Below are 26,398 nucleotides of genomic sequence, written 5' to 3' on the forward strand. Positions count from 1 at the left end.
TGCAATATCGGACTATCTTGAGGCCGATGACAGTCTGTTCTGGTGATAAGAGTATTCGTTTGCTCCAATCTGAAGAGCCATAATCGCCCGCTTGATCCGCGTCGTTTTGCGTTATCAATGAGAATCAAATGAACCGATATACTCTGCTGAAACAGCTAGGCGATGGAACATATGGCTCTGTATTACTTGCTACTTCTTTGGAAACGAAGGAGAAAGTTGCAATCAAGAAGTTTGTCATGATTTTGTTGCGATGACATATAGTTTAGGATGAAAAAGAAGTTTTTTTCGTGGGATGAGTGTCTTAACTTGCGGGAAGTAAAGGTAAGTTTTAAATGTTTTCGAACGTCCTAAGTAATCACAGACCGGTCGCTCGATGGTACGATGGGAGAAGGGTGTTTCGTGTCGCTGCACCCTCTGATCGACGTCTGTGTGCTAAATAATTTGGCACTCTCGGGTGACCATCCAGCCTCAGATTTGGATTCAGATCCTATCCACGTTGAAACCCGGTGCTTGTCTACCTAAGGGTTCGGTTTGAGCTAGCTATCAGTTGTCCCTTATTCAGTTGATTTCATGTGTGTCACGATTAGTATGTGGTGGGGCCTTACTGCGATTTAGGTCACTCCTGTTAGCTCTCATGGATTTGGCCAGGGGCGTAATTTACTTGCTGTATTCACTACGGAAAGATCTTCCAAGCTGGACTCCTTGTGTCCCAAGGCTGAAAGCAGTCCGCATCCAGTCTTCTTAAAATACAAACTGAGGAAAATGGCGGTAGCTCAGGTAGCGTAGATGGTCGTTGGCTTGTTCGCTGAGCCGGGCAATTCGCAAACGTTTCATCACCAATCGAGATGACATCTTCAGTACGTTATTGAAGAGCGTACTTATGCGTAGCGGTGGGTTAGTGGTTGTGCGTTGAGTAGAGTTACTTGTGTGTTGATATAAGACACGTATGTTTCAATAGCAGAAGCCCTCTGCCTCCCCAGCTTTCAACATTCACAAAAGCCTTCGGACTTTCCTTTCTACTATTTGGCGTTTGATGGGTTTGCGTGCGCTGTCGAACTCCCTGCGGATGCGGACTTCCTGTCATCAATCAGTGATATTGATCTTAATATCTATGGTCCTTTTATTGTATCGGAGAGGTCTGACAGACAGCACCGGACACCTGTGCCATAGCTCCTTTTGTATTTTGCCGCGATCTATCCACCTGCTCGCTACCAGTACACTCGCCTCACTGTAGAGAGCGGTTGAACTAGCTCAGATCGATGCTGCTGTGCTATCGTAGTCCTCCGAAGACAACGGACTGAAACGCTGCTTGCTTATTTGCGAGGGAAACGATCTGTCAGGCCTGCTACCTTGACTACATGCTGTACGACAAGCACGCGGCTCTCACCGTGGCGTGGTCAAGGTCAAGTTGTGTTCCCCAGAAGGAACGGCGGTCTTGAATTATGGCACCTACTGGTGGCCGATGACCACGTGATCCAGCTGGGCCCAAGGTTGACTTGCAGTTGGCAGCCGCGAGGTTATACAGTGGGGACGTTTATGCTGAAATTTCGTGCTGGCCATAATCAGTTAATCAGCACGCAAATGGAGGAGTCGGTATCCATCTGCACCACGAGTGTTATCATCATCATCATCATCGACAGTATGACATCAGTGTTCGACACCGATGCTTCACTGCCGTGGCGAGATGGCTCAAGTGGTTGGAGCACGGATTTACCAACCAGAAGGTCCGTGGTTCGAGCCGGACCTCTGCCACTCGACTTCCCCTGTCTAGGCTTGGGCAACCTGGCAGTATCCCAGCCCTCGTGCTTCCTTCGGGTGGCATGGCAGCTAGGCACCGGATGGGTGTTGCAGCTGAACGAAGCCTACTCTCCACGAGTGTTAGCCCCTAATTGACCGCCCAAATATGGTTTCAAGGAGTTCAGACGACCGCTTTGGGCTTTCATATTGTCCGTAAGGATCACAATGTCAATTTCATATTGTCGTAAGGATCACAATGTCAATGCCTCTAGCTTGAAGAATGAGCCAGAATAATTCTGTGTAGAAGTATCCTCAGCGCCAGAACCGTAGTCCATTGAGGCCTATGCCGACACTACAAACAGGCACCGTTTTTCATGTCGCGAGGCTCTGTGCTTGATAGAGCTGGATAGCCGTGTGGCACATAGACTGTTCACTGAAGCTCAAAAACAGCAACGCGTTCAGCCCTGTGGCTGTGTCCACCTCTCCTGCCATATGTTCCATGAGTCATCGCTTATTGATCCGCAAATGCGCGAATATTGAAATGTGGGAGATTTCTGCTCGTTCTTAGCGTTTTGAGATGAGTAATCACGCCTGGCTCTTTATGCGTGTTTCGGAGACACAGCATACATCAATTTTAAGAGGGCATAATGTTTCAGCGAGATTTGTCTGTTTGCCAATTTGACAGAGTACGGACGTTGGAAGTTCCCACTTTAGGAAGAATCCCACGGATTTAGCAGTATGTTACTCTGTGTATTGTTAGTAGGCAGCAATGAGTGTAGGACATATCGGTCAGACAAATGGTAACCCAAAGATCTAGTTTGCTTGTGTGATGAGAAGGGATGAAGGCCTCAAAATGGGGTGTTTCCCAGCTTATTCAGGTGGGTATAGAAAATGGGCGGTCACCGAAGCACATCGAGAATAAGTTAGGTCATTGTTCACTTTGAATGTCGTCGCCTGCGTCAACGGTAGAAACACTTTGGCAATCAATTCATCTGGTCGTCCCCTTTAACGAAGCTAATGGGGACGGCTGTGGTCAGGTCAGTTGTGCGGTAGATTTACCATGTCGATCTCTTATGGGTGTGTCAAAATCTATTTTTCTGCGGCTTGATGGTCTATGCAGCCGCCATCTTAAGAATAAATGCATAAACGAGAAAACAGATGGACGTTAAGTTCATTCGAAATGTCGCAAAAAATTCTGGCCGCATTCGCTGATTCGTCTCTGGTGGTTACTTCGTAGAGCACTAGCGAAGCTCTAGGGACGGCGGATATCCGCTGGATGATGAGTTCAGATTATCCTTATTTTTGGGAAGCCCCCGAGTTGCAATGAAAGTCGCATATGCATAGTTTTAGTTACGACTTCGGAAATGCCGCTGACATCACCCTCCGAGAGCTTGGCGTAACTCGAGAACAAGGGATGAATGCTAAGTGGAGTCCCATTTGGCTCGTAGGTTCATCCATTATTTTATGGTTAACACCATGCGACTAACATCCACCATCTGCCTCCATCTGGTCACAGGGGTCAGCTCAGTATTTCGCAATTTTAAGTGGCTTTATTTTCTCGATTCTCAATAACGCACGACCCTCATCATTATAATACTCGTGTGAATTTATGGGTCTATGAAGGATCCCAATGAGTCCACCAACAATAAGCGGTATTCGATAAGGCAGACCTCTTTCATTTCTTAACCCTATTCTTGCATCATTGTCTATTGAGGGACCACTCAAACTATTCGCTACCTCCAGAGTCGATTAAATCGCACTCCCCAGAGCATGAGGATGAAATCATGTTGCCTGGCTTTCATTCTGTCAAAATACAAACTGCACTCATTCATTTAATTGATGTCGCCCCTGACCCTAGTTTGCCTTTTTCCTAGTTTTGTCATTGAATTCTAGATCTTGGAACGTTGCTAAATATGCACGTTTTGGTAGTTCCGTCAATACTTCTGCTGTTGGTCCCCACGAACTACATATGAATGAAGACCTATACTGTGTGGACAAAATACGCCTCTCTTAAGGTTGCTGGAAACTCTTGAACACCCCCGACCGACTTCACCATTCTTGGAGCTCATCAAGTAGGCCCAGTCCCAGAGTTTCAGTCAACTTCATATTCTACTCGAACGTAAATTGCACGAAATCAGCTAACCACACTTATTTGTGTACCAATTTGGTTTTGACGGGAGATTGACGTGGAACCCAGCTGAATCTCTCGCTTGTGGTGTTTTTAAGCAACTGAATGTGCTGCATCAGGTCGCCTCAGGTTTCAGTTGGCACGATATTCGAGACATCGCGATACATCGTATAGACGTAGTACAGTACTCATAAGGTTGCTGAAGACTTTTCGAAAACCCGCGATCGGTTTTGCCCTTCTTGGGGCTCATCATGTAATTGGATTAGAAAGTGAAGAATTTGACTAGGTAACGAGAACTCCAAAGTGGTTATGGAATCAAGAGATTTTGACAAAACGGTGTCGTCCAGAGGGCTATATAGGATAACGTACTTCGGTGAAGCTGAGGGTGAAGGAACGGAACTTCGCACTTTACGTTAGTGCACCTTGTTTCGCATATCACGAAACTAGGCCTTAACCATGTCGATCTATGCGCCTGCTGCAGTGGGAGATAAAGACTCACCTAACTTATGATTGAGGGGCCCGGCCGTTTTGATCGAATAACGAAACCAGTAGCGCCTTAATCCTGTCAGTCGGTTGAAGTTTTAATCTTCACCACATTACCGCTCTCTTTACCGATGATTAGGAGCTGTCACTTAGCCTTATTATCCATACGCTGAACTTGATAGTTTACTTGTAGTTGCATCCTAACCGGATTGGTCTTTGAACCTCTAGAGAACTCAGTGCTGTCGGAGATCCAGTGTTTTAATGGTGCTATGTGTACTGCTAGTAGGTAATCCCGCTTCACTCATGGTGAAGCGGGTGATCATACCCAATTGGGCATTGATAGCAAGGCTTCAATGGGCTCGTTGGCATCGAAGGTAGACCTAGTAAACCTTATTTTCTGGTCCGTAAACTTCATGACAACTGTCATAGGCATGTACCTTTTCGAAAGTTTAATCTACAAGAGTAACGAGTGGGATCTGTCAGCGTTGAATAACCTTCACCGTGCGTTGCTGGACGCAATTCGCTTATCGAGGTCCTATCTTGACTGATTGTTAATAAGCGTTCAGTACTTTCAGAAAGTTATTGCAACAGGCAACGAGCCTGTAGTTAGCTGTTCAAACCTGATTTTGTTTATGCGTTGTCATAAGATCAACAGGTTGTAGCTACTAGCTTCATCGTTTAATGCGTTCGTGAGTTGGTTCTCTTTTCTCATTTTTCGAAATCCCAACTTCACGAGTTTTAGGCCGAAGAGCGCGTGGCAATCATTGTCTCTAGAGGAGAGGGAAGTAGGTTCCAAAGTGAAAATTTGTATCCACAGGTCGTTATACTATGTTTTACGTGTAAATATCTTGGACAAGGAAGCTCTGATGTACAACAACGTCAATCGAATACTGGTGTGTTGATAAGCCGGGCTTGTCGCTGGTAATTCGAGAGCACTAGGAATGCTGTTTGGTTGCGGGTGCAATTGTTTGTCTCAGTTATCCAAAGTTGTGCGGCAGAAAATTATTAGACTGGAGACTCGATGTTTAATGTTGTTATCCACGCTCCTTGTCACTTTTGTTCTCCATGTACTGTGTGTTGATTCTGAACTTTGCCCGTTTGTACCTTCCTCCTTCAAGACACTGAAGCGTCTCAATCATCCGAATATTGTGAAGCTTCGTGAAGTGATTCGGGAGAACGATGAATTGTTCTTTGTTTTTGAATACATGAGGGAGAACTTGTATGAAATGATTAAGCGCAGGTACACTCTTTGTGTCTACAATGTTGTGCTGCACTGCACTGTTTTTGTTTTACGCTTAATGCACCGTCTTTTTAGAAGTTGACTTCACAATGGGATATACTAACATTTATTTTTCTCATTTAGGACCAAGCTGTTTCCTGAAGAAGTCGTGCGCAACATTATGATGTGTCTACGATGTTGTGCTGCACTGCACTGTTTTGGTTTTGCACTCAATGCACCGTCTTTCTAGAAGTTGACTTCGCAATAGGATATACTAACATATATTTTTCTCATTTAGGACCAAGCTATTTCCTGAAGAAGTCGTGCGCAACATTATGTGGCAAGTGTTAGATGGACTCGCTTTTATGCATAAACAAGGTATGTGGCTTTCGATTTCCGAGTACTTGTCGAAGTTTGTGGAGGATAATATTTCTCCAGTTGACATGTTCTTCCTTGCTGCAAGCATCCCTCTTCTGGGTTTTATGCCAGTTTGAGATGGTCCCATATTTTACTTTCTTGAGTCTTGGTGTTTAAAGTAGGAACACCAGCTCATGGTTACAGTTGCGTGTTTTGGTACGCATTTACGTCCGTCAAAATGACGGATAAACAACCTAAGTCGGTTCCTATCATTCAGGTACCCAGCTCGTATTGGAACGTATTCTTCAAGAATTATTGATCCTTTTAAGTTGCACCTGTCCACTGATGACTTCACTGGTCAACTTCAGTTCACTATGCATCTCGAGAGGAACGACAAGTTACTCAAACTTTGACATGAACATCCCCCCAGAGGGTGAAGCGAATGTGTGCCCTACCCTTAAAGGTTTATCGAACTCAACATTCGATTATTCAGTCTATTTTTGATGATAAAAAACACGACCGGTGCCCTGGACTCAACAGTTGGGTTTTGTGGAACATTCTTGAGTTATTTTGCTCGATTCTTCCGGTTGTATAGCGAATTAGTGTGAGATGAACTATACAGTGACCATGGTATTATGTTCTGGTTCTCAGATGGGGAAATGTGATTTGTTTCTTTATAAAAGGACGGACATGTCAAGAGATCGCAATCTCTGACTGTTATGTCACTGGTACTTGTCCGAAACGACCATCAGATCGACATGGTGCGTTGAGTAGCTGGTTCTACAGCAGTAAAACGACACCACTGAGATAGTGGATTGTGAACTTTGGCCCTTAATTGCGCGGTCTGAAATCTGCAAGTCCCGTATTTTAACGACCGGGCTGGTTTCGCAACGTTGGAAAGACTGCGCTTCTGACCCACCCACTTGCCTAGTTGCCTGTTGAATATCGTGGAGATTCACAATTCAGCGCACGTGATAAAACACTTCAATGCACTCCTTCCCGTTTTTCAAGGTTTTTTCCATCGTGATATGAAACCTGAGAACCTCCTCTGTAACGGACCGGATACGGTGAAGTTGGCTGATTTCGGTTTGGCTCGTGAGATCCGATCTCAACCACCGTATACAGATTACGTGTCTACTCGATGGTAAGTGCATCTCGATTTATCTGTGCTACATCAAAACACATTTTGAATATTTGTTATTGTTGAGACTAGAAACTTTAACGAGACTTTATATTAGTTGATGAAACGTCTCAACAGAGTCTGTCGTGTAGCCCTATTTAGGTGACGAAGCTTATATAAACGGTCAGTCACGTGAATGAGGGGTAGTCGCTAAAGTTAGTTCTAGCTGTGCTGGCGATGGGTCTTAGGATGCCCAAGGAGGTAAGACGAGAACTTTCGACCCTTATATGACTTTCCGACCATTACCGTCTAGGTCTTTTCAACCTAGCAGTTTGTGAGCCTCCATTCTCGTTTAAGGTATTCGGTACCTGTCATTAAATGGTGTCATAGTTGAGGCATTTGATCTTTTGTTTGATATAGTCACCTATTATCCAACCAGTTTGCCCCTACTTTTTTAGCGATTAAATCAGCCATCTGTGTTTATGACAAGGGGGTTGTATGTGATCTTTGGCGGTGCCTCACTTTTGTTGACTCAACTTGCCAATAATTATTACTTATCCGTCTAGGTATCGTGCTCCTGAGGTCCTGCTGCGTTCCACCAGTTACAACTCGCCGATCGATATGTTTGCTGTCGGGTGCATAATGGCAGAGGTGTACACTTTCCGTCCTCTGTTCCCAGGCAGTTCGGAAATTGATATGATCTTCAAAATCTGTTCTGTTCTTGGCACTCCCACCAAGGTGAGTGATCCACACCAACTTTGGCCCCTATTTGGACTTCACCAACTGCATCCTGTCTTCAGGCTCGGTCCCGTTATTCTCCGTCTGTGCAACCTACCTTTAGGAGTTGGACTGATCGTATAGACTAATGTACTCTAGCCAGTGAATTCATTAAGCATAGTCTTCAGTGCGTTTATTCGATACCGCCATAAGTTTAGGGTGAGGGCAGTTATTCTGAGACATTTCGGATGCTTTCCCCATCGCTGTCACTTCTGTTGGTTGTTTTTGATGGCGTATGGTTTAGAGAGAGACTAAGTCCCGGTGTTTAACATGGGGTTTGCTATCAGAGGTTACTTGGGAAATGGCTAGCTAGATGAACGTGTTGCTTTGACCGTTGATTTTTTGAGCTCAACACTTAAAGAGGATGAATCCAGAATGTTCATATACTTAGGGGTCACCTGAATGGTATCACTAATACTAATAATGATAGCAATAGTACTAGTAGGAAAACTACACTCATCCGCATACTACTTCGTTTTTTATTGGAAGTCTAACTGAATTCCAGCTGGATCTCTCGTCTATGATGTCGAAAGCTCTTCAACAGGCTTATGAGTAATGTGTTTCGTCCATACAAATCAATTATTGTTCAGGGTATGCTACGAGAAGGAAACGCGAGAGCTGAGCTACCGCTAGATTTCCAAAGCTCAGACAGGAGGAGTCGAGATGCAGAGGTTGGATTCGAATGACAGACCTGATTGCTAAGTTCATACCTTAACCACTGAGCTATCTCGAGCTCAATGGTGTCAGTAAACACAGGGAATTACGTTGGTAATGTGTTGGAATATTGGTAGCTCGGGTGTATTGGTTGGTAATTGATCAGGTGGCTGCACTGAAGATGTCTCCTCGAATGATGACGAAACGTTTACAAATCAATTGCTAAGCTCGGTGAACAGATCAACAGCCACCTGCTCAATTACCAACCAGGGAATTACGTCCCCGTCGCTTCCAGTAAGTCTTTCGTTTTTGTGCTCTGATTGATGCACGATTCCATGCTGTCATCCTCCGTTTGTTTTCTTTCAGAGCGATTGGCCCGAAGGTTATCAATTGGCCGCCGCCATGAATTTCAAGTTTCCACAATGTGCTCCGTCATGTCTCCGAACTCTAATCCCCAATGCCAGTAGCGAGGCTGTTCAGCTGATCGGGGATATGATTGCATGGAATCCAAAGCGTCGTCCAACAGCTCGTGAAGTAAGGGCCGTGCGCGTCATTAATGACAATCATTTATGGCTATTCTCGGCTATTCCCTCATGAGACATTCAGACGGCGTTCAGTAACATGCCCTTTCTTTGTCAATAGGTATCTTTTCAAAGCACTAACTACCTGACTTACATAACCAGACAAGGGTTCTTTCACCATTTATGGTCTTTCCACCATAAGGACTTGTTCAGACGCACCACCGCTAGTATGGCAATTCCGCCAAAATAGAGTACTTCAGTACATTTCAATATGGCAGTCAAGCGTCAGTGCATACCACTGTTGTCTTGCTGTCGGTGGTGTGCTTGTTTCAAGCGCCCATGTACCGTGGATCAGGTGATGTGCTGACCGGCCAGCTGTCAACTGCTGCATCGTGGTTCCATTTTGGAGTTTAGCTTTCAACTGGCGTTCATTCTGCCTCATTAAAAGACAAACCGCTACTTTCATGCCAAAGTACCTTGTTTTGTCAGATTCATGAAGCTTTCTCCCATTTTTAGGGAGCATCCGTAGATCGTAAAGCTCTTTTTCCGCATTCAAGCCTAGGTTATCTTTTTGCGTCTTTAGGTAAAACAACATATGTGCATAGTTTTCAAAACAGGGGACGCTAGCCAATTTGAAAGTGCCCATGCAAGGATTCTAACGGGGATAATCTAATTGGATATCCGCAATATTATATTAATACGTTATCTTGAGTTCGTTATCTTAGTTATCTTAGTTCGGTTGTCTATTGTGGAATTACATATGGGCGCTAGTTTTTAACCTCGCTATTAAAATTACCTTATTTGTAGTCGACTTTGTTTCTAGATATCGGCCCCGAATATTTCGTTTTACTGCCTTGCACCTTTAAATAAGTAGCCCCAGGTCCAACCTAGGTGGCTGACAGCAGTAAAGAAGATTCGCGATTTTCAGTTCTCCCTTGATTTGGCACTCCAAACAGGTATGGGGGTTTTTCCACTGCACGGATCACGCGATTTCTTGCGGGTCTTTCGAAAAGATACGTTGCACGTTCACATGTTCCCGTTACTTTTCTTCCCCTATCTCATTCTAATAGCTTTTAATTTGGCCGTTGGAAAATTGATTTGTAAGTTAGCTAGTCGGAATGCCGAATCCGTCATGTTCCGGATGGGATTCTGCATGTTTCTGTTTAGTCGCAAGTGGCTTCTCAACATTGTCCTCAGGTCGCACCGGTAGCTACTTATTTGCAATTTCACATCAAATGAGTAGGCAAGCTAATTTGTGGGTTGTTCTTAACCATATACAGATGATTTTTTCTCATTTCATGTTTAGAACGACCACACTAACTGGTACTAACGGATAAATCTGACCGGTTGTATAATTTCTCAGTTTTGCTACAAGGTACAAAGATTTCGTTGGTAGAGTTTCGAATTTATTACCCATTTGTTTCATTTGCTTAAAACTTTTCCCAGGCTTTGAGGCGCCCTTATTTCAAACCGATTCAGTCAGTTGTCAGGATCAAAGGTACTGAACATAAAGGTGATGGGTCCTTCCACCACCCTTTCGTCCCTGCAAAAGTAGATAATGCTGCCCCCATCATATCCAAACCGAGCCTCGTGGCTTCCAAGCGTGAGCCAGTGAAACCTCCCGCTGATACCACTGATGAGCCACTAGTGACCCCGATCAATGAAGAGCCACAAGAGGCGGTCGCAAAAGTACACAGTGAATCAGATTCATCTATTCCAATGGATGCAGCTACCTTGTCAGACGCCCTCTCCGATAGCATAGAAGACGTGCTAAAGGATGCTAGTCCTTTCCACCTAAAAACTGAAGGTATGTGCTACTCATCACAAATTGCATGGTCTGTTATCCTGCATGTGTTATACTAAATCAACATCATATGCATGGTCTATTATCCTGCATGTGTTATACTAAATCAACATCACAATGCATTTGGTCACTTAAAAATAAAAACTAATCGTTCAGCTGTGATATTCTGTGGGTGCATAACTACCATGTAACTTGGACGAATCAGGAAGGCTGAGATACTGCCAAGCGTAGATAGGAACAATTGAAAAGTTAGGGTTACCGAGCTGTCTCGAGTTCCCTTGGTAGCTTACATACTAAATACTGCTATGGAGGTCGACAGTTGTTGTTTTCAGGCCTTTCTGTAACTGATGAAGATTTTAGGATATCTGTAATTTTCCATAGAGATTCCATCCTGTCAGTGAAGCTTACCCTTGCTAAAAATCCAGGAAGCACTGTGCAGCTACTTAATTCTTAGTGAGAATCATATCTAACGAAACTCAGACAGTTTCGAACCCGCGATCTGCTGACCGGCGGTTGGAGACTTGACTACTTGACCAGTATTGGTTTTCAATGACATGCGCCCTCGTTTTCACATTTGTATTGGCAATAGTTACTGTGTTTATACCAACTTTCATGGGGAAGAAACAGCCGAGAGCGTCTTCATTTATTTCACCAAATCATCCACCGAGCGACTATTACTTCAAATGGGTTTTGTTCAAATGGTTCATTCGTTGCCTCGTTTTTGGAATAGGCCACTTTTTGTGTGAACTGAATGAATGAGAGTACGGTAGCGAAGCACCTTTGTAGATCATCAATGTCATGCTGTCGAATCGATCCAGGTTTCTCCTCAGTTTGGACGAAGATTTCCATGCCAGCTATCGTACTGTTAGATGTTGCAAATTATACACTGAAGTTTGTATATTCCTCCACTCTTAAGTCCTTTTGAAGACTACATAATCACATTGTTGTTGCTGTCGTCTCTCTCATAATCTGTGATCATTTGTGCACAGTGACAATCAGAAGCGTCGGATTGTTATTTGAGACTTTGAAACTTTTGGTCATAAGAAGTCACCGGTCATCCTGCCATGGCCTTAGGATTTTGCAGATGTTAACGGATGGACACCACAATTATAGCACGCTCATCCAGTTTGGCGGGTTGATGCAGTGTGTATGGCAAGGAATGTGGACGTAGTTGGCGAGTACTGAATGGCTACTATCTCCAATCAGAGTACTGCTGGTGTTGATCGCGGACATTTTATTGTCGTACTAACCGGTTCTCTCCTCAATTGCATTTCTTTTGAAGCCGAAACAGTACTGGCCGGTCCAGCAGTACTTCAAAAAAGTCATTGACATATAGCTCGACCAGTTACGTAATATCTGCATATGTTACTTCTCGCAGCTAAGCATCACTGGTTTCATAACAGGGTTATTCTATGAGCATTTCCAACTTCTTCGGTGTTCTCTCGCTTGAGATGCTATCCCATCTTAATCAAGCCAAACTAAATATTCCACACAACGTTCAATCTATTCGGCTTCATTCCTACGGAAGTCGATGAGCGTACTACCAAACTTCCACTTTTTACTACGCTAGCTTCAGGATCTGTCCGGTTAATTTTCGGTGGCAGCTTTCTGCGTTGGAACGAGCTAGTCCATCAAGTCCGTCTTGTGTTCCGAAAAATCGCTTCAATCGAATAAGACACTTCATTTTTGCTTCAACCAGATGTAAGTTCGATGACCACACACAGCTTGTAACATAAATTAGTTAATGTGACCTTCAGATGCAACTCTTTCATAAGTCCTGTCTTTGTAGGGCCAATTTCCCGTTCCGTAGCTACGTTGCAGATACATTAAATGGAACTGCCTGACATCACAACCACCAGACGTGGGCTTTACCGGGACACAGATGACTAACAGTAAAACATTCCCAACGCTTAGCCATGGATAGTTGATCAACTTATGGGACTATGTGTTCACTCGTTTTTCTCAATAGTTCGTGTGAAAGGTGAACTAATTTTGAGGCTACTCTGCGATTTCCTGATTGATCATGATCAACTTTGGGACTATGTGTTCACTCGTTTTTCTCAATAGTTCGTGTGAAAGGTGAACTAATTTTGAGGCTACTCTGCGATTTCCTGATTGATCATTATTTTTGTTAACCTTGTTTTAATTGGGCTTCTTGTTCCAGTCTATGGCAAGGGCATTGTCGTAACCCCACCCTTACCAGTTTCTACGGATATCGCTTCAACTGTGACCAAACGGTCCACGAACCACAATACTGAGGACCTAGAACTTAAAGGTGTTGATGCGTTTGGTGACCGCCTTTTGGCTGAATTGCTTGCATCGGAAGAGGAGTTACAAGACAAAAGACACGATGTGCCACCCGTTATTCCAGATACGAACAACGTAAGCATAAATACTGGTTTGCTTTTTGGCGCATGTATACTGTGCTCGTAAACGTCATTGAGGGTGTAAAATTGGATTCAGTAAGAGACCACCCGATGAAAACTACAACAATAAAGCTAAGTGCAGTGGCGTCTCGAGAACACGCATGTGCGAATACAGTCAGGAAGTTTGGAGCATGCACAAAGTGGCCCTAGTCATAGGCTGTGGAAATCCAAGATCAGAATTTTTGAAACAATTTGGAAGACAAACAGGGAGGAAAAGCATTGTTTAATCTTGAATAATTTTATTCTGGTAAATATTATTGAAGTGGTGTTTATCTTTAGGGAACATGACAGTCAGAGTATACGACCATGCCGAACTCAACCAGATACAGATGGGTAATATGGGCATGTGACGCTCAAACAATAGCGGTCTCACATGTTCCGTACTGCATTAGCTGTGAAAGACGTCCTACGTTGGTATCACCATTTGCCGTAGGCTATTTTGATAGCCACCAATTAGCAGTGTTTTCTTACGGGTATGTAGGTGGTTGATGTTCCCGTGTGCACATGGTCCCAAGAACAACCCCAGGAAATCGCTCCTAACCTCGTGAGTTGTCCATTCCTTGTAGCATTCATCCGAGGAGGTTTTCCTTTGGATACACGCGCTTGGGAATGAATGCTGTTGTTATGTTCAGGATGTGTCCGATTTTCGCCATTTTTCTGGAGCGCAACAGACAAAATCTTTCAAGGGATATGATCGCCTTTAAGGCACTGTCAGACTAGCTGGAAGTCTCCAAACATCATCGGAATCCCGTCCACATAGTACTTCATTTATATCCCAACCACAATATGGTGCACCTAAGGGATCACCATCAATCACAGACAAAACTCATTTGCATTAGTCCTGTGACGAATCGGGTTGGTGATTGAGACTAAAAACGGACTAGCTGACCGGATTTACAAGTCGAACTATTGATTCATGGAGGGATACCCGAAAAGAGTAATGTGAGATCAGTTGGCGAGATCATTACTTTATTCCTTCATATATGCACAATGTGCGATGGAATCAAAGGAATTCGTCTCTTCTCACTTTTTATCGATGTGAGTGGGCAATCCAAAACTCAATTCTCCGGTTGGAAGCCGATCCGTGCTCTATGGTCTCTGTTGGCTCTGTCGCCCTTCCTATTGATCACCCTTCGTCCTAGTTTCTTTCAAAGGTTTTAAAATCTTGATTATTATCTTGATATTTTTACCCAGGAACTTTTTGGTGGGACGGTGGACAAAAAGTTGGGTCGCCGAAGATTGGCGGATCCGGATTTCCAGGATGTCATCGATGACTGGGATCTCGACCAACTTTTGGATTCCAGACCCCCCAAAAAACTTGTTGCACCAATGGGACAGGTATTTTTTGTTTGACCCCACATTTTCATACTCTGTTGGTAACTTGCCAATGCTTGAATAGTGTTATGCTAAAGCAACGTGTTATTTTCTGTCGTAGTATGAGAAAGAATGAATGATGCGGACTTTCAGAATATTGGAAATGCACACTGACGGCAAAAGGAAGATAGGAATTGGTGCGTAGGCGTTATCCAAACCATTGATGACCCGTATGTGCCATATCCCTATTGCTAGCTTTTCCTAAGTGATATCGATCTACATGCTATGGTCACTGACAGACAGGAATACTACTGGCTCCAGTGTGCCACTTTATCTCAACAATGCCAAACAACACAATGGGGTGTCATCTACTTTATTCAGAAAACGGGTCGCCTGAACAATGTAGCGAGGTTCAAGTAGAACTTAAGGTTGACGGAAACTCGGGGATTGCGCCTACCTGATGAGCCCCAAGAAGGGCGAAACCGGTAATGGGCTGTCGAAGAGTTTTCAGCAACCTTGTGAGTAGTTTACTTTATGAAAATGTAGCGGTGTCTGGGGTGGTTCTGCTTTTCGTTTTTTTCTCCCTCCTTTGGCGCATCAATTCTCGATTCTTTGCATCTGCGACTGAAGTTCTCGTAGTTATCTGATTCCACTCTTTATGAGCGTATTGTATATGTTTTAGTGCTTGTTTGGATGTTTTGGGTCCCTCAAAGATCAAATGAGAAATTTCAATTTCCGTGATACTGTGGAGATTACTAAGGAAAAATCTATAGGTTCATTGCTCCTTTAAGCCACCTCTGTAACCTTGAATAGGATGCCCATTACTTCTGTTCATGGTTAGGCTTGGTAACCATAAAAACCATAGCGTTACACCAAAAGAACGCGAGCTTGAGATAGTTTGGCCGTTAAGGCTGGAAACAATTGATGGGAAAGTCCGTAGGTTTGAATTTTCGACTACTCATGTACAGACCTGAATAGTATCTCAGCCCTTGTGCCTCCTTCGAGTGCACCGCAGCCACGCACCGAAAGAGTGGCGTAGTTGGTTGCTTATTCTTACTTCCAGGAAAACAAATCACCTTTCACTCAGTGCCTCAAATCTATAATGCATCTCATGCTACTGAGACGAGGTCTGTATCTCCCACCACTGTGATAAAAGAAATAAATATGGATAAATCGTTCAGCTGTAGCACCCTTTCGGTGCCTAATCCACCATGCACCTGAAGGAAGCACGAGGATTGGGATACTGCTCCAAGCTTAGACGGCAGAAGTCGAGATGTAGAGGTCGCGTTGGAACCAGGAACCTTCCAGTTGCTAAATTTGCGCTCTAACGATCGAACCATCTCGCACGCGTTATTTTTACTGACAGACCAGGACTATACAGCACTCTTCTTCGCACCAACCGCCTTCAGTCTGGTCTCTCCAAGTATTTAAGTCCATAAAGACGTGGACAACAGAAAGGCTCGCTCCGTTCTTTTGAGGGCCTGATTGATTGTCAGAGACTGGCTTGCGGAACCCAAGCCGCCTTCCCCAACCACGTTTCCTGTCTTCAGATCACACTTCTCCGCATATCCAAAAGCCTTTTCAACTGATTTCGGGAGTGAGAACGTAGTCCTAAGCGAACATACAATGGCCGTTTTGTAATGGATAAAGATAAAGATAAAGCGTTCAGCTGTAGCACCCTTTCGGTGCCTATCCACCATGCCACCTGAAGGAAGCACGAGGATTGGGATACTGCTCCAAGCTTAGACGGCAGAAGTCGAGATGTAGAGGTCGCGTTGGAACCAGGAACCTTCCAGTTGCTAAATTTGCGCTCTAACGATCGAACCATCTCGCACGCGTTATTTTTACTGACAGACCAGGACTATACAGCACTCTTCTTCGCACCAACCGCCTTCAGTCTGGTCTCTCCAAGTATTTAAGTCCGTAAAGACGTGGACATAATGGATACTTATTCAACACTACGCAGTGTACATGCACTGTTGCGAACTATGGGTGCGCTGCCTGGTCGTTGGTCTGGTTGCCGACTTCGATTATCTCAGAGCTCCCTTCGCACTTAAACGCAGCTGCAAAAAAGTCAAGGAGGTCAAGCCATGGCTTGACAGTGGATTGCACCAATCACCACCAACGAACTCAGCTGCGTTGCTGATTGTTACTCAAATGGACATATCGAGACTAGGCAAACCAAGGGTTGTAGACAAACGGTCAAGTTGTGCGCGCACTATCGAACATGCTTCCGAGCTGTGGCTTCCCCAGTTCTGTATCTGTTGATTCCTCCACGGACAGTATCAGCTACTACCTTCAATGTGGAGCCGTCGGCTTCTGTCTTCCACGTTATCGGCGAACAAAATCGTGATGGACATTCATGGTTTGCAGCTGATGCTGACGACCTAAGAAGTCCATGAACCTTACTGTTTGACCCAGTGCCGGTCAGCTTCTCAAATGACGACTGACGTATAAGTTGATGGGCTGCGAACGATGGAGGTGCTCATTGTGATGTACATCCACTTTGCGTTGTGGCTTGAGACTAGGCGTCAGGTTTCCCAGGAAATTTCGTTGAACCGATTTCTCATCGTCTTATTTCTAGCCGACTTACCTGTATAATTGTTTGTCTCCTCATTCCCCTTTACCTCCCGAAGCAGAGAAATGATAACTTTGCCTGTCGCACGTGTGATGATCTGGGTGTTCTGAATCCTTCTGCTTCGACTGAGCCTTTGCACGCAGATGTGTTGTCCAAGTTGGACTCGCCCTTTCTGGAGTTACCGGACCTGGCGCGTCAGGCCAAAGAAAGACACGAAGGACGCTCTGCTGCCGCAAGGTCGCAAAATGAAGTTACTGGACTCCCAAAGCGCTACCCTCTTGATATTGACGAAATACTTGAGTGAGTAGGGTTTTAGTGAACACAATATCATCCTTAAACGTGCAAACTTGCCTCTCATCCAGCCACTTCATTTGACATTCCGACTAGCCAGAGTTGACAACCTCGTCCGTTCTTACTATCCACAACCGATTTCACAATATGCTTCACTCGCACCTACTGACGACAGCTTTGTTTACACCTATTATAGTCCGATTTTGGATACGTACATGACCAGTCCGGTTATTGAGGTGTTCCGAAATAGTTTTTGCAGCCTTACGTGGAAAACGCATTAGTGTTCTACGCAGCTGTGAAACTTTTAGTGCGCAAGTCGGAACATAAATTAATGGCAAGTCGATGATAATAAGCTCGTTTGTTAGGGCTCCTTCGGACTGATACCCACTAGAATTTGTGGATTGAAGATTTTTCCATAACAACTCAGTGTGGACGCATTAGGTGAATCCTAATATTAGCTTTCACTGTCTATCACCGTCCAATTACGAATTGCTCGTCTCATCACTGTGTATAGTGGACGGAGTGAGCAATTTCGTACATTCAGCCAGATTAAGGTTGAAGTACTCTGTCAGTTACCTGACAACCAACCAATATGGAGTCGAACTGTGTTGCGCCACTGCACTGTCCGACCCCGGAGGTAGACGACAACAGCGACTTTGTTTGGAGCTGCGTGTTCTGTGGATCAGGAAGAAGGAAAGCCCCGATATACTACAGCAACTAAACCACCGGGGTTGTTTAGTTTCTGTAGAATCTGGAAGTTGGAAGCGGAAAATCATAAAAAGGTCCGTGTTCTTATATGCGGATGGAGATTAATAGTAGGAAATCATATTTCATACTGACACTGTCTCATCAGACGCGATGCAAGGTAGAACACATGCTGTACTTGTTAGGTCTCTGAGATCTCTGGACAACACTTAGCCTGTTTTGTCCTTCTTGGTGCTTATCATGCAGACCTAGTCCATTCCTACCTGAACATCAAATGGTGCCTGTGTTGCGATAAGCACTTATTTTCAAATTAACTTTAGGTTGACTAGAGATCCAGCTAAAATTCACCTTACACCGTATTTTGTTGAAGTGTACGTAGAAGCTGCTTTCATTTTCGTACATTCTTCAAGATAGATTCTGTCTATAGCTTTTTTGGTGTTCTGAGTATACGTTTTTGAGCCCTCAGCAGGATACGAACACCACAGTTTCATCGGGTGGCTGTTGGAATTTCGCGCTCCATTCGATGACATGGTTTGAAGCCCTTAAGGAGGCATATCGCCATTGTCCGGTTGCTAGTTTTCACAAATGCTGTTCTGTCGACCCAGATTTTTGGGTCTTAGCCCCGTTTCGTCAAGTTTAGCCTCTCTAGTGAGCCGTGTCTACAAAAACGAGCCAGGAACTATTGCTTATAAAACTGACTTGGTACTTAATCTGCTAATGTGTAGTAGTAGTTTGGTGTGATAGTGGCAGATCAACTGACTTGTGTGAACGGGTGTCTCATTTTTCTATAGCCGGACTTTTTAAAATATCCAAACAGATGAATGTAGATATCATAATTGTCGTGTTTACGATGATACCGTCTGCAGCCAGTATTGGACTTTCTGCCGTAGTCATTGCAAAACTGCTATCACCATTAGAGGGGAAATGCAATTGAGGTAGAGGTTTCAGGAGACAACACACAATGGTGATAGTGGGCAGTGTTCTGTCTTGTTCTTCTGCTTGTATTCTTTGATGCTCGTCATCATAAAAGTTGATTCCACCCGATGCGCCACTTTCCGCTCCGTTTTCCAGCTATTGCTAATCACCGATATTGTTCCTACTAGTATTATGCTAGGCAGTCAAGTGATATGAAGTTATTCCTGCCCTCAGACCGCCTGCTGTTATTTTCTACTCATGGTTCTCCTTTCTTGTCTGCTGCAGTAGCAGTAATGAACTCGTAGGTCGTCATGTGAAAACGACCTACAACCAATCCTTCCCTCGGTAGTTCACCGAATGTTTGCTTTGTTTTCAGGCAGCTGGTTACTTTCCTATGCATTTTTCGTTCTTCTCTGCGCACCCCGTTCGTCACCCTGTTATATTGTTGTTCTTTCTAAGGTGTTTGTTCGCATTATTCGCATCATCTCAATCATTTGGTTGTTCCAGAGTGCTGCATGTGCCTTTACCATTTTGTGCCAATTTCTTGCAGTTCCGTATCTTTCATCAAGCGAGGCAACGGTCTTTTGAATCACGGTAGTCGGCATCCACTTTTTAAAGGCCAGCATGTTTCAGCTTCATCATTCTACAAATCTCAAGCACGCTACCTTCCAGGTCATGTCACCAAACTCGGCCCACCTTTGGCCCCAGATACCGGGTTGTTCAAAGACTGGCACAAGGAAAATCATCCTGATTCAGTTAATCCATATTCTACTGGACCATTTTCGGGATTTTTGGATTTTGGTGGGTTTCATCTTCAACTGCATGTTTCTTTCAACCACCTTGTGTCACTATTCTTTAGTCTCGTTCCTCGCGTTAGTTCTTTGAGCCAACCACATGATGACCTTCGGTCACTGAATTCACTTCTGACTGAGGTCGTCTAACATCTTAACCACTTTATCGTCTTGTATATACGTCCTAGGCTGATGAAGATATCGAAAGTGTGCACTTCATCCCATCTGTCTCATCCCTAAATCTTCAGGACCTCCTGTACGACAACTTCCCTCTCATGGCAGACGAGCTCCGAACGGTACCAGTGGTCCGATTTTACACCGAACCGCACTCAGTGTGCCAAGGGGACAACCCAATCAATCGGCCTACCGAACACATGTTGGATACGGTAATAACGCAAAATCTCGCGTCGTAGGGGACCCTGTGCTCAATGGTAAGTACTTAATCCACACTTATTTATCCCGTAGTGGAAACAAGTTTACCGATTAAGTTGCACCTCTCCGAACCAGGGAGAGGTGTTTATTACAGATGATTTTTGTTCATGTTCACTAAAATGTCAGTTTTATGGAAGCCTGATTGTGGCGCGAAAGTTGGCTGTCATCTCATACTTCGCCGCTGAATGTCCGCAACTGTCTTTATTTACGGACTATGACCCCAGTAGACACAATTGTATTGCTCTCTACATTCGGATCCGACGTGCGATTCACTATTGACGCTTGTTCGCTGCTGCTCATTGCAGGCAAGTGGTTCGGCTCAGTCCAGCCTTCGCAGAATCTGAACTACCTGCTCACGGATGTAGCACCGCGTGGATCCAACCGATCGTCCAGAACTAATGAGGAGTCGGGTGTTTCAAGGAAAACTCCCACCGTGAAGCGAACAGGCGGAGGTAGACTCACACACGTTCGCAACACCGTCACTTCGCGAACAGATTGGACGGCGAAGTAAGCTAAATACTTTTAGAGTCATTGCCGGACATGACTTAATCACGTGCTCAATTGCGCGCATGAATCCATGATGTCGCCTTCAATGCATACTCTCCTTCACCCTTCCCCACTGACACCCATGCAATAACGCATCAATTATACCCGCTACCGCCTCCAATGCGTAGCTCTCTGCCCCTCTCACCCAGGATCATCGGTGAGCGAAACTGTAGTATCCATAAACACTGCACAGGTAGGCGGTATTTTAAAGCTGCTGCTGCTTCTGGTAATGATGGCGACGATTATTATGTTATTCCAACTCACCGTACTAACACGCTGCGAGCTTACGTGTGCATATCAGTGTTGGGTGACCTGTGCGTTTTTTCATACATAATTTATGCAGCGGAGCTGTGTGATTGGTCGGTAATGATCTGGTCGCATAGTGAGCTTTACCCATGTGTTCATTGCATGTTTTCACGCAAATTCCGAACTAAGCGGATTGTCACTATCATCCTAGCACCATGCAACCTTGAAACCATGTCAGACGACTTGGAGAAAGCCCTACAAAGATAGGGTATGACCTGATAGCTTATCGGAGACGGTTGAGAAGCCTACAAGTGAACGGCTCATTCAAGCAATCTGAAGAGAACCACGCAACTTCTAGTCTGACTGGAAAAGCTGCATTAACGCATTTATATACCGCGTTAAGCGACAAATTTCGATCTGTTGGCTTCTCTTGATGCAAAATTGAAGTTTTGTTAGACAATGCGGCACGTCGAGTATACTGTTGTGCTCGAGATACTCATCGCTTTATGATCCCGACTTTTGTACTTGATTGGTTTTACAGTGTTACAACACCGTCTTCATCTAAAGCCCTTTATATTAAACGCATGCTGCTTGATCATGGCCGTGCGGTAGTGCACAATGCCCGCTAATTTTAGACTATTTCTCCCCTCATATGGCTGCATTTCGGACGTGATCGAAGTTGCTGGGCGTTTTTGCAGTCATTTCAGAGAGAAAGAGCACTGCACAATAACAACTGTTTCTACTAAACTCGTGTTCAAATGTAGTTACCTGACATACATACGGTATTTCGGTCCCTTGGATACCCTTTCTAACAACCCTCGCTAATCATAAACGTACGAAAACTCCAACGTCGCCTACATTGATATTTGATTTCCGTCTCTTTTTCCTATCAGGTACTTGAAGTCCTAAGCAGCCAATCCAACTGCTGTGATTCCATTTGTGCAAGGGCAAGTTTAGCCCTTTTCCCCACCAGATTGCTGCATTGAAACATAATTTTGGTCGAACGAATGAATGAATAAACAATGAATTTCAGGATAAAGCATCGATGGCTGTGATCTACTATGGCTGGGATTTATATACTCAGGCTGTGAACCCCTCCCTGCCTTCGATCGCCGATATCGTTCGTGACCCATCCTCAATGTATATGACTTTAGGATCTATATGAGCTTCTGCCCAAGCAATCAACATCTTTCTTTGGGGATTTTTCAACTACGATTCATTTTCATGACCCTTGTTGTTGCACCGAGAGGTGGCCGAGACTGAACAACTAATGTATTATCCTTCTGATCTTTCCTCTGTTTCACACTTCGTTTTACTCTACCCTATTCTAATGCGGACTTCACACCACAAGTCCACTAGTTGTGGCGATGCTTTGGAGGCCCCTTCTCAACCGAAGTCCATGCATTTTCGCCTTCAACCGGTGCTTCTCATTTGCTAAGTTCTCTGTATCAGTCAAGTGGAAAATAATATACCGTAGAATGTAAATATTTCTGCTATATACAGGCAGCTTTACCCTGCCGGTCCGCTTTGTGAACCCCCCTCCCAAATAGTCGTGCCAAAAGACTGTCGCGTAAACCGTTCGTTGTATTGAATCACTCTTTGCTTCGGTTACATTCTGAACGATGTTCTGGTTTCCCGGGTTTGGGATTTTCAACTTCTCTCTGTAAATACTCAACGCAGTGAGATTAGGAGGTCGTCACTCATCGTCTGACCTTACACCACCGAAGCGATTTGATATTTTGTCCTCAGTTTACTCCATCTTGTACACATTTATTCAGGTGTTTGCTTAATTTTTGATTGAGTTGAGCAGTTGAGGCGTAGTCAGTTAATTTCGGGGTCTGTCAGTCTCGTGTAGCATGATTTTGAAGATGTTGTTCGACACCGCCATTGTCGTCTGCAGTTATGCTTTCAACAGCTCCCTTCTTAGACGCATCTCTGGCACGAATGCTTCTACATCCTTTGTTCCTGTTGGTGGAACAATATTCTTTTCTGGTGTCATTGCATGTTTTAGGGACTGAAAAGAGGCTCGGGCTGACTGCATGCCACACTCATTGAACTGCTTTTTGGAGTTACTCTAGTCTGTTTACCCAGGAGACCCCGAGACGGGCCACATCAATGGCTGGAGACATTATCAGACATGGCCCAGTCGCGCCCTCAATGGCGCTCATGCATCAAAGCTATTGCCTTCAATGCATAGCTCCTTTTCCACCCCCCGCTTGACAGCCCACTGACAGTGCTGGATTTATGCACCAATTTACCAGCTCGCGCGTGCAATGCGCAGCTACCTACCCCCCCCAATCATCGGTGAACGAAACTGTGGCAGCTACAACCAGTGTACGACGAGTACGCGGTTCTTACAGCTGACAGTGATGATGATGGTGATGTTTACCCAGGGTATGTCCAAGGCTCGACGGATCTAGGATCAGTGATTTCAAGAATGCTAGATTTTTTTTTGCATAAGTTGAGTTTTTCGGTGATGAATGCTCAAGTGTGACAACATGGTGTTCAGAATTAGAACATATAGTCGATAGATAGCGGCTACATGACGGCAAGTCGTTTGTCACGGCTTTCGGCTTTACTGAACGCACGCACTCCGTCCTATCAGTTAATTAAGTAACCTGGCCACTGCTAAGAAGATGGAGCTTGATTCACTATTTCATGAACGTGAATGCAACGTACGAATCATTAACCAGCAGATTGACGGGCAGTTCTAGAAGTTCTAGATGAAACCGATGAATAATCTCAAACGGAATAGGCACATACGCGTAGCAGAAGCGACTGTCATACTGCTAACACTTTGAGGCAACTCGCGTGGTTTGCAATAGTTATATGACAAGGAGGAGTGGGGAACTTCGTGCTTGTTGCAATACATCTAATTTAGGAAACCAAAGGCCATTAATTTTCATCCTGACAGGCTCATGTGGAGCCCAATGTGAGCAGTTGGAAAGCAGAGACATGAAATTACCGATTAGGAATCACTTTAAAACAGATAAGTTGTCCACGATTTTATTTATTACCGTCGAACCGCTTTGGAACTGATGGTTGACGTAGCTTGTTTAGCGCTCATCGTAGCGAAGTAAAATCTGCACTTTTTTCTTTTGTTTGTGTGCCTTTCCTGGGATACGCTATTTTGTTTGGATGCACAGAACTTCAGGTTGGCTGTAAAAAATGATGACTTTGTGGATCCCTGGTGGTCGAAAGGTAATGGAGGATTAATTTTGCACCAGACATGCAGGTAATGGAATTCCAACCATCGTTTTGGGGTTAGTACATTCATTGGCTTAGGAACTGGTCAACACTTTCGAAAATGGGCATTGGAGGCCGCTCTGATGCCCGATGGTTGAGGTACTACGTTTACTAACCTATGTTCAGTCGTTAGAGTCGTCCCCTATTTCGCTTGTCGGAGTTATCGTCGTAAGTCCCCTGACTCTGCCACTGTACACTACAATGTCTTATAAGCTGACTGTGAACATCTCTCATTAGAAATGAGATGTCAGCTTCAAACTCCTGGCGGTACTTCTAGTTTGCGATGTTCCAGAAAGTGTACTTTTAACGAGTCTTCAGTGCATATATATAATTTACCGTGCAACCAGAGTACACACTAACTGACATTAAGGAATAAACTGAAGAGTGTTCTATTAATTGACCTGAAATAAAACTGAAAATGAGCAAATGAAGAAGAGAATAACGATGTAGCTTCCTCATCCTCTACCCACCCTCTTAATCAGTTATACGATAGTTGCATGCGTCGGAACACTCGGAGGAGAAACAAATAAGTCTACGGAGCACGTTTACCGTGCAACTTTGCGCGGTTGTCTATTATTTCCACAGCAATTTGTCGTTTGCTGTCCACTTCTGCGGAATAGACTACTCTCTCATTGATACCTGCGCAACTTGCATCTTCATTGGGTACATGGGCTAGCCACATTTGTCTTTTATCAGAACGTGAGCGTTCCGTCACATTTTTCGGGTAATACCTTCAGTGCGCTGTACGCTTACTGCGGATTGGGACGGCACCCCGAAGGTGCTTGAGCAGGAAGATTTATTTACCGCGGTTCATTTCGGGTTTTTCTCCAGGAAATGAAGTGCACTGTTTCATTGAACATTGATTCACATTTATGCTTGTATGAGCATTCTACAATGCCACTTACGCAGAATGGCTATTTTCTTTTGCTAACAGTTGGACTATGAAAGCGTTAAAGCAATTCCTCTCAGTGAATCGGTAACGCTGATGGGATTATTGGCATCCAGCTCAAGGGTTTTTAACTTCATACCCCTTGTCGCCCCAGCTCAGTAGCTAAAACCATAAGTAGTCTTGAGTAGAGGTTGGAATGTGCACAGAAAATCTGAGTGGCCGCAATGATTTCCTTTCGGAAGCACCCCTCTTGGGGGCAGGCTTTCCTTCATGATGCAAGGACATTTGGGTTCAAGTCATCATACTCTCTTGGGGGCAATAATGAACATACTTCAGCGCAAGCGAGAGATTGGCTAGCATGTTGGAACGGATCCAATGGAACGGATCATGAGGTGAAAACATTTTCCTGATAAGAAGAGTATACCTTCCGGGAGGTAGAGCCTACTAGATGGGTAGAAGACTCCAACTGGATAGTCAGGACGGTAAAACCGATTGAAATCACTTAACTAATTGATTCTGTTTAAGACTCTGCTTTTGATAGTTAATTTGAACATTCTGCGCAAAAGTTAGCTCTGTTTGTACGAATATGTGCATGAGTAGACATGTTAGCCATCAATTCATTGGCCATTCAACAATGAAAAAGCGTCTATATTTTCCACCTGTTGGAAGGTTATCCTGCGTAATTTCATTGGTATGTAGATAGTTTTAATTTTTTTGGCCGGGTTTGGTACGCATGCTGTGTTCTGCATTGGGTGATCGAGGCAACTCGCTTTGCCTTTTCTCCCGATCAGCATATTCAAATCCCATTTCACAACACCTGTGTCGCTTCATCTTTTAGGTGTCGACCTTTTGAACTGAAGCGTATTCCGGTTGGTGCGAACTAGTATGTTGAATCACTGAATATTAAATTTTTCAGACCTTTCTTGGGTAAAAAGTAGATTTCAGTTTTGGCAAACAACAACAGGTTTAAATCTACCGATTGTCACCAAACTTTTTCGAAAACAACAGGTTTACCTGATAGGACGGCATAAAATGAAAACCTAGGGTGCAGTGTTCCCTTTCGCTAATCTCATTGGTTTTGATTTTTTTCATCCACATACTCTACGATGTGGCATGTAAATGAGGTGACTTCGTAATTCAGCCTATTGAAATGTCCGATTTTTACTGATCACTCGGTACTTTTACAGCCGCAATCCTATCATTCTTTTAGAGTGTTTCC

At 44.3% G+C, this 26,398-nt stretch overlaps 1 protein-coding gene across 1 annotated transcript in view; it reads left to right on the forward strand.

Moving 5' to 3' along the window:
- Window positions 1–265: 265 nt before the first annotated feature.
- Window positions 266–26,398, forward strand: part of T265_13805 (hypothetical protein) — a gene marked incomplete at both ends in the record, with an annotated part of 35,223 nt that continues 9,090 nt past the window's right edge. Inside the window, 12 exons of the mRNA XM_009170617.1 lie at window positions 266–321; window positions 5,467–5,588; window positions 5,866–5,945; window positions 6,891–7,068; window positions 7,611–7,782; window positions 8,842–9,009; window positions 10,443–10,803; window positions 12,965–13,182; window positions 14,421–14,564; window positions 17,177–17,418; window positions 19,580–19,830; window positions 20,069–20,251. Coding sequence (XP_009168881.1) covers window positions 268–321; window positions 5,467–5,588; window positions 5,866–5,945; window positions 6,891–7,068; window positions 7,611–7,782; window positions 8,842–9,009; window positions 10,443–10,803; window positions 12,965–13,182; window positions 14,421–14,564; window positions 17,177–17,418; window positions 19,580–19,830; window positions 20,069–20,251 — 2,173 coding nt within the window. The remainder of the gene's footprint in view (window positions 322–5,466; window positions 5,589–5,865; window positions 5,946–6,890; window positions 7,069–7,610; window positions 7,783–8,841; window positions 9,010–10,442; window positions 10,804–12,964; window positions 13,183–14,420; window positions 14,565–17,176; window positions 17,419–19,579; window positions 19,831–20,068; window positions 20,252–26,398) is intronic.

Source organism: Opisthorchis viverrini (genome assembly GCF_000715545.1).
Source record: "Opisthorchis viverrini unplaced genomic scaffold opera_v5_104, whole genome shotgun sequence".
Classification (NCBI taxonomy): Eukaryota; Metazoa; Platyhelminthes; class Trematoda; order Opisthorchiida; family Opisthorchiidae; genus Opisthorchis; species Opisthorchis viverrini.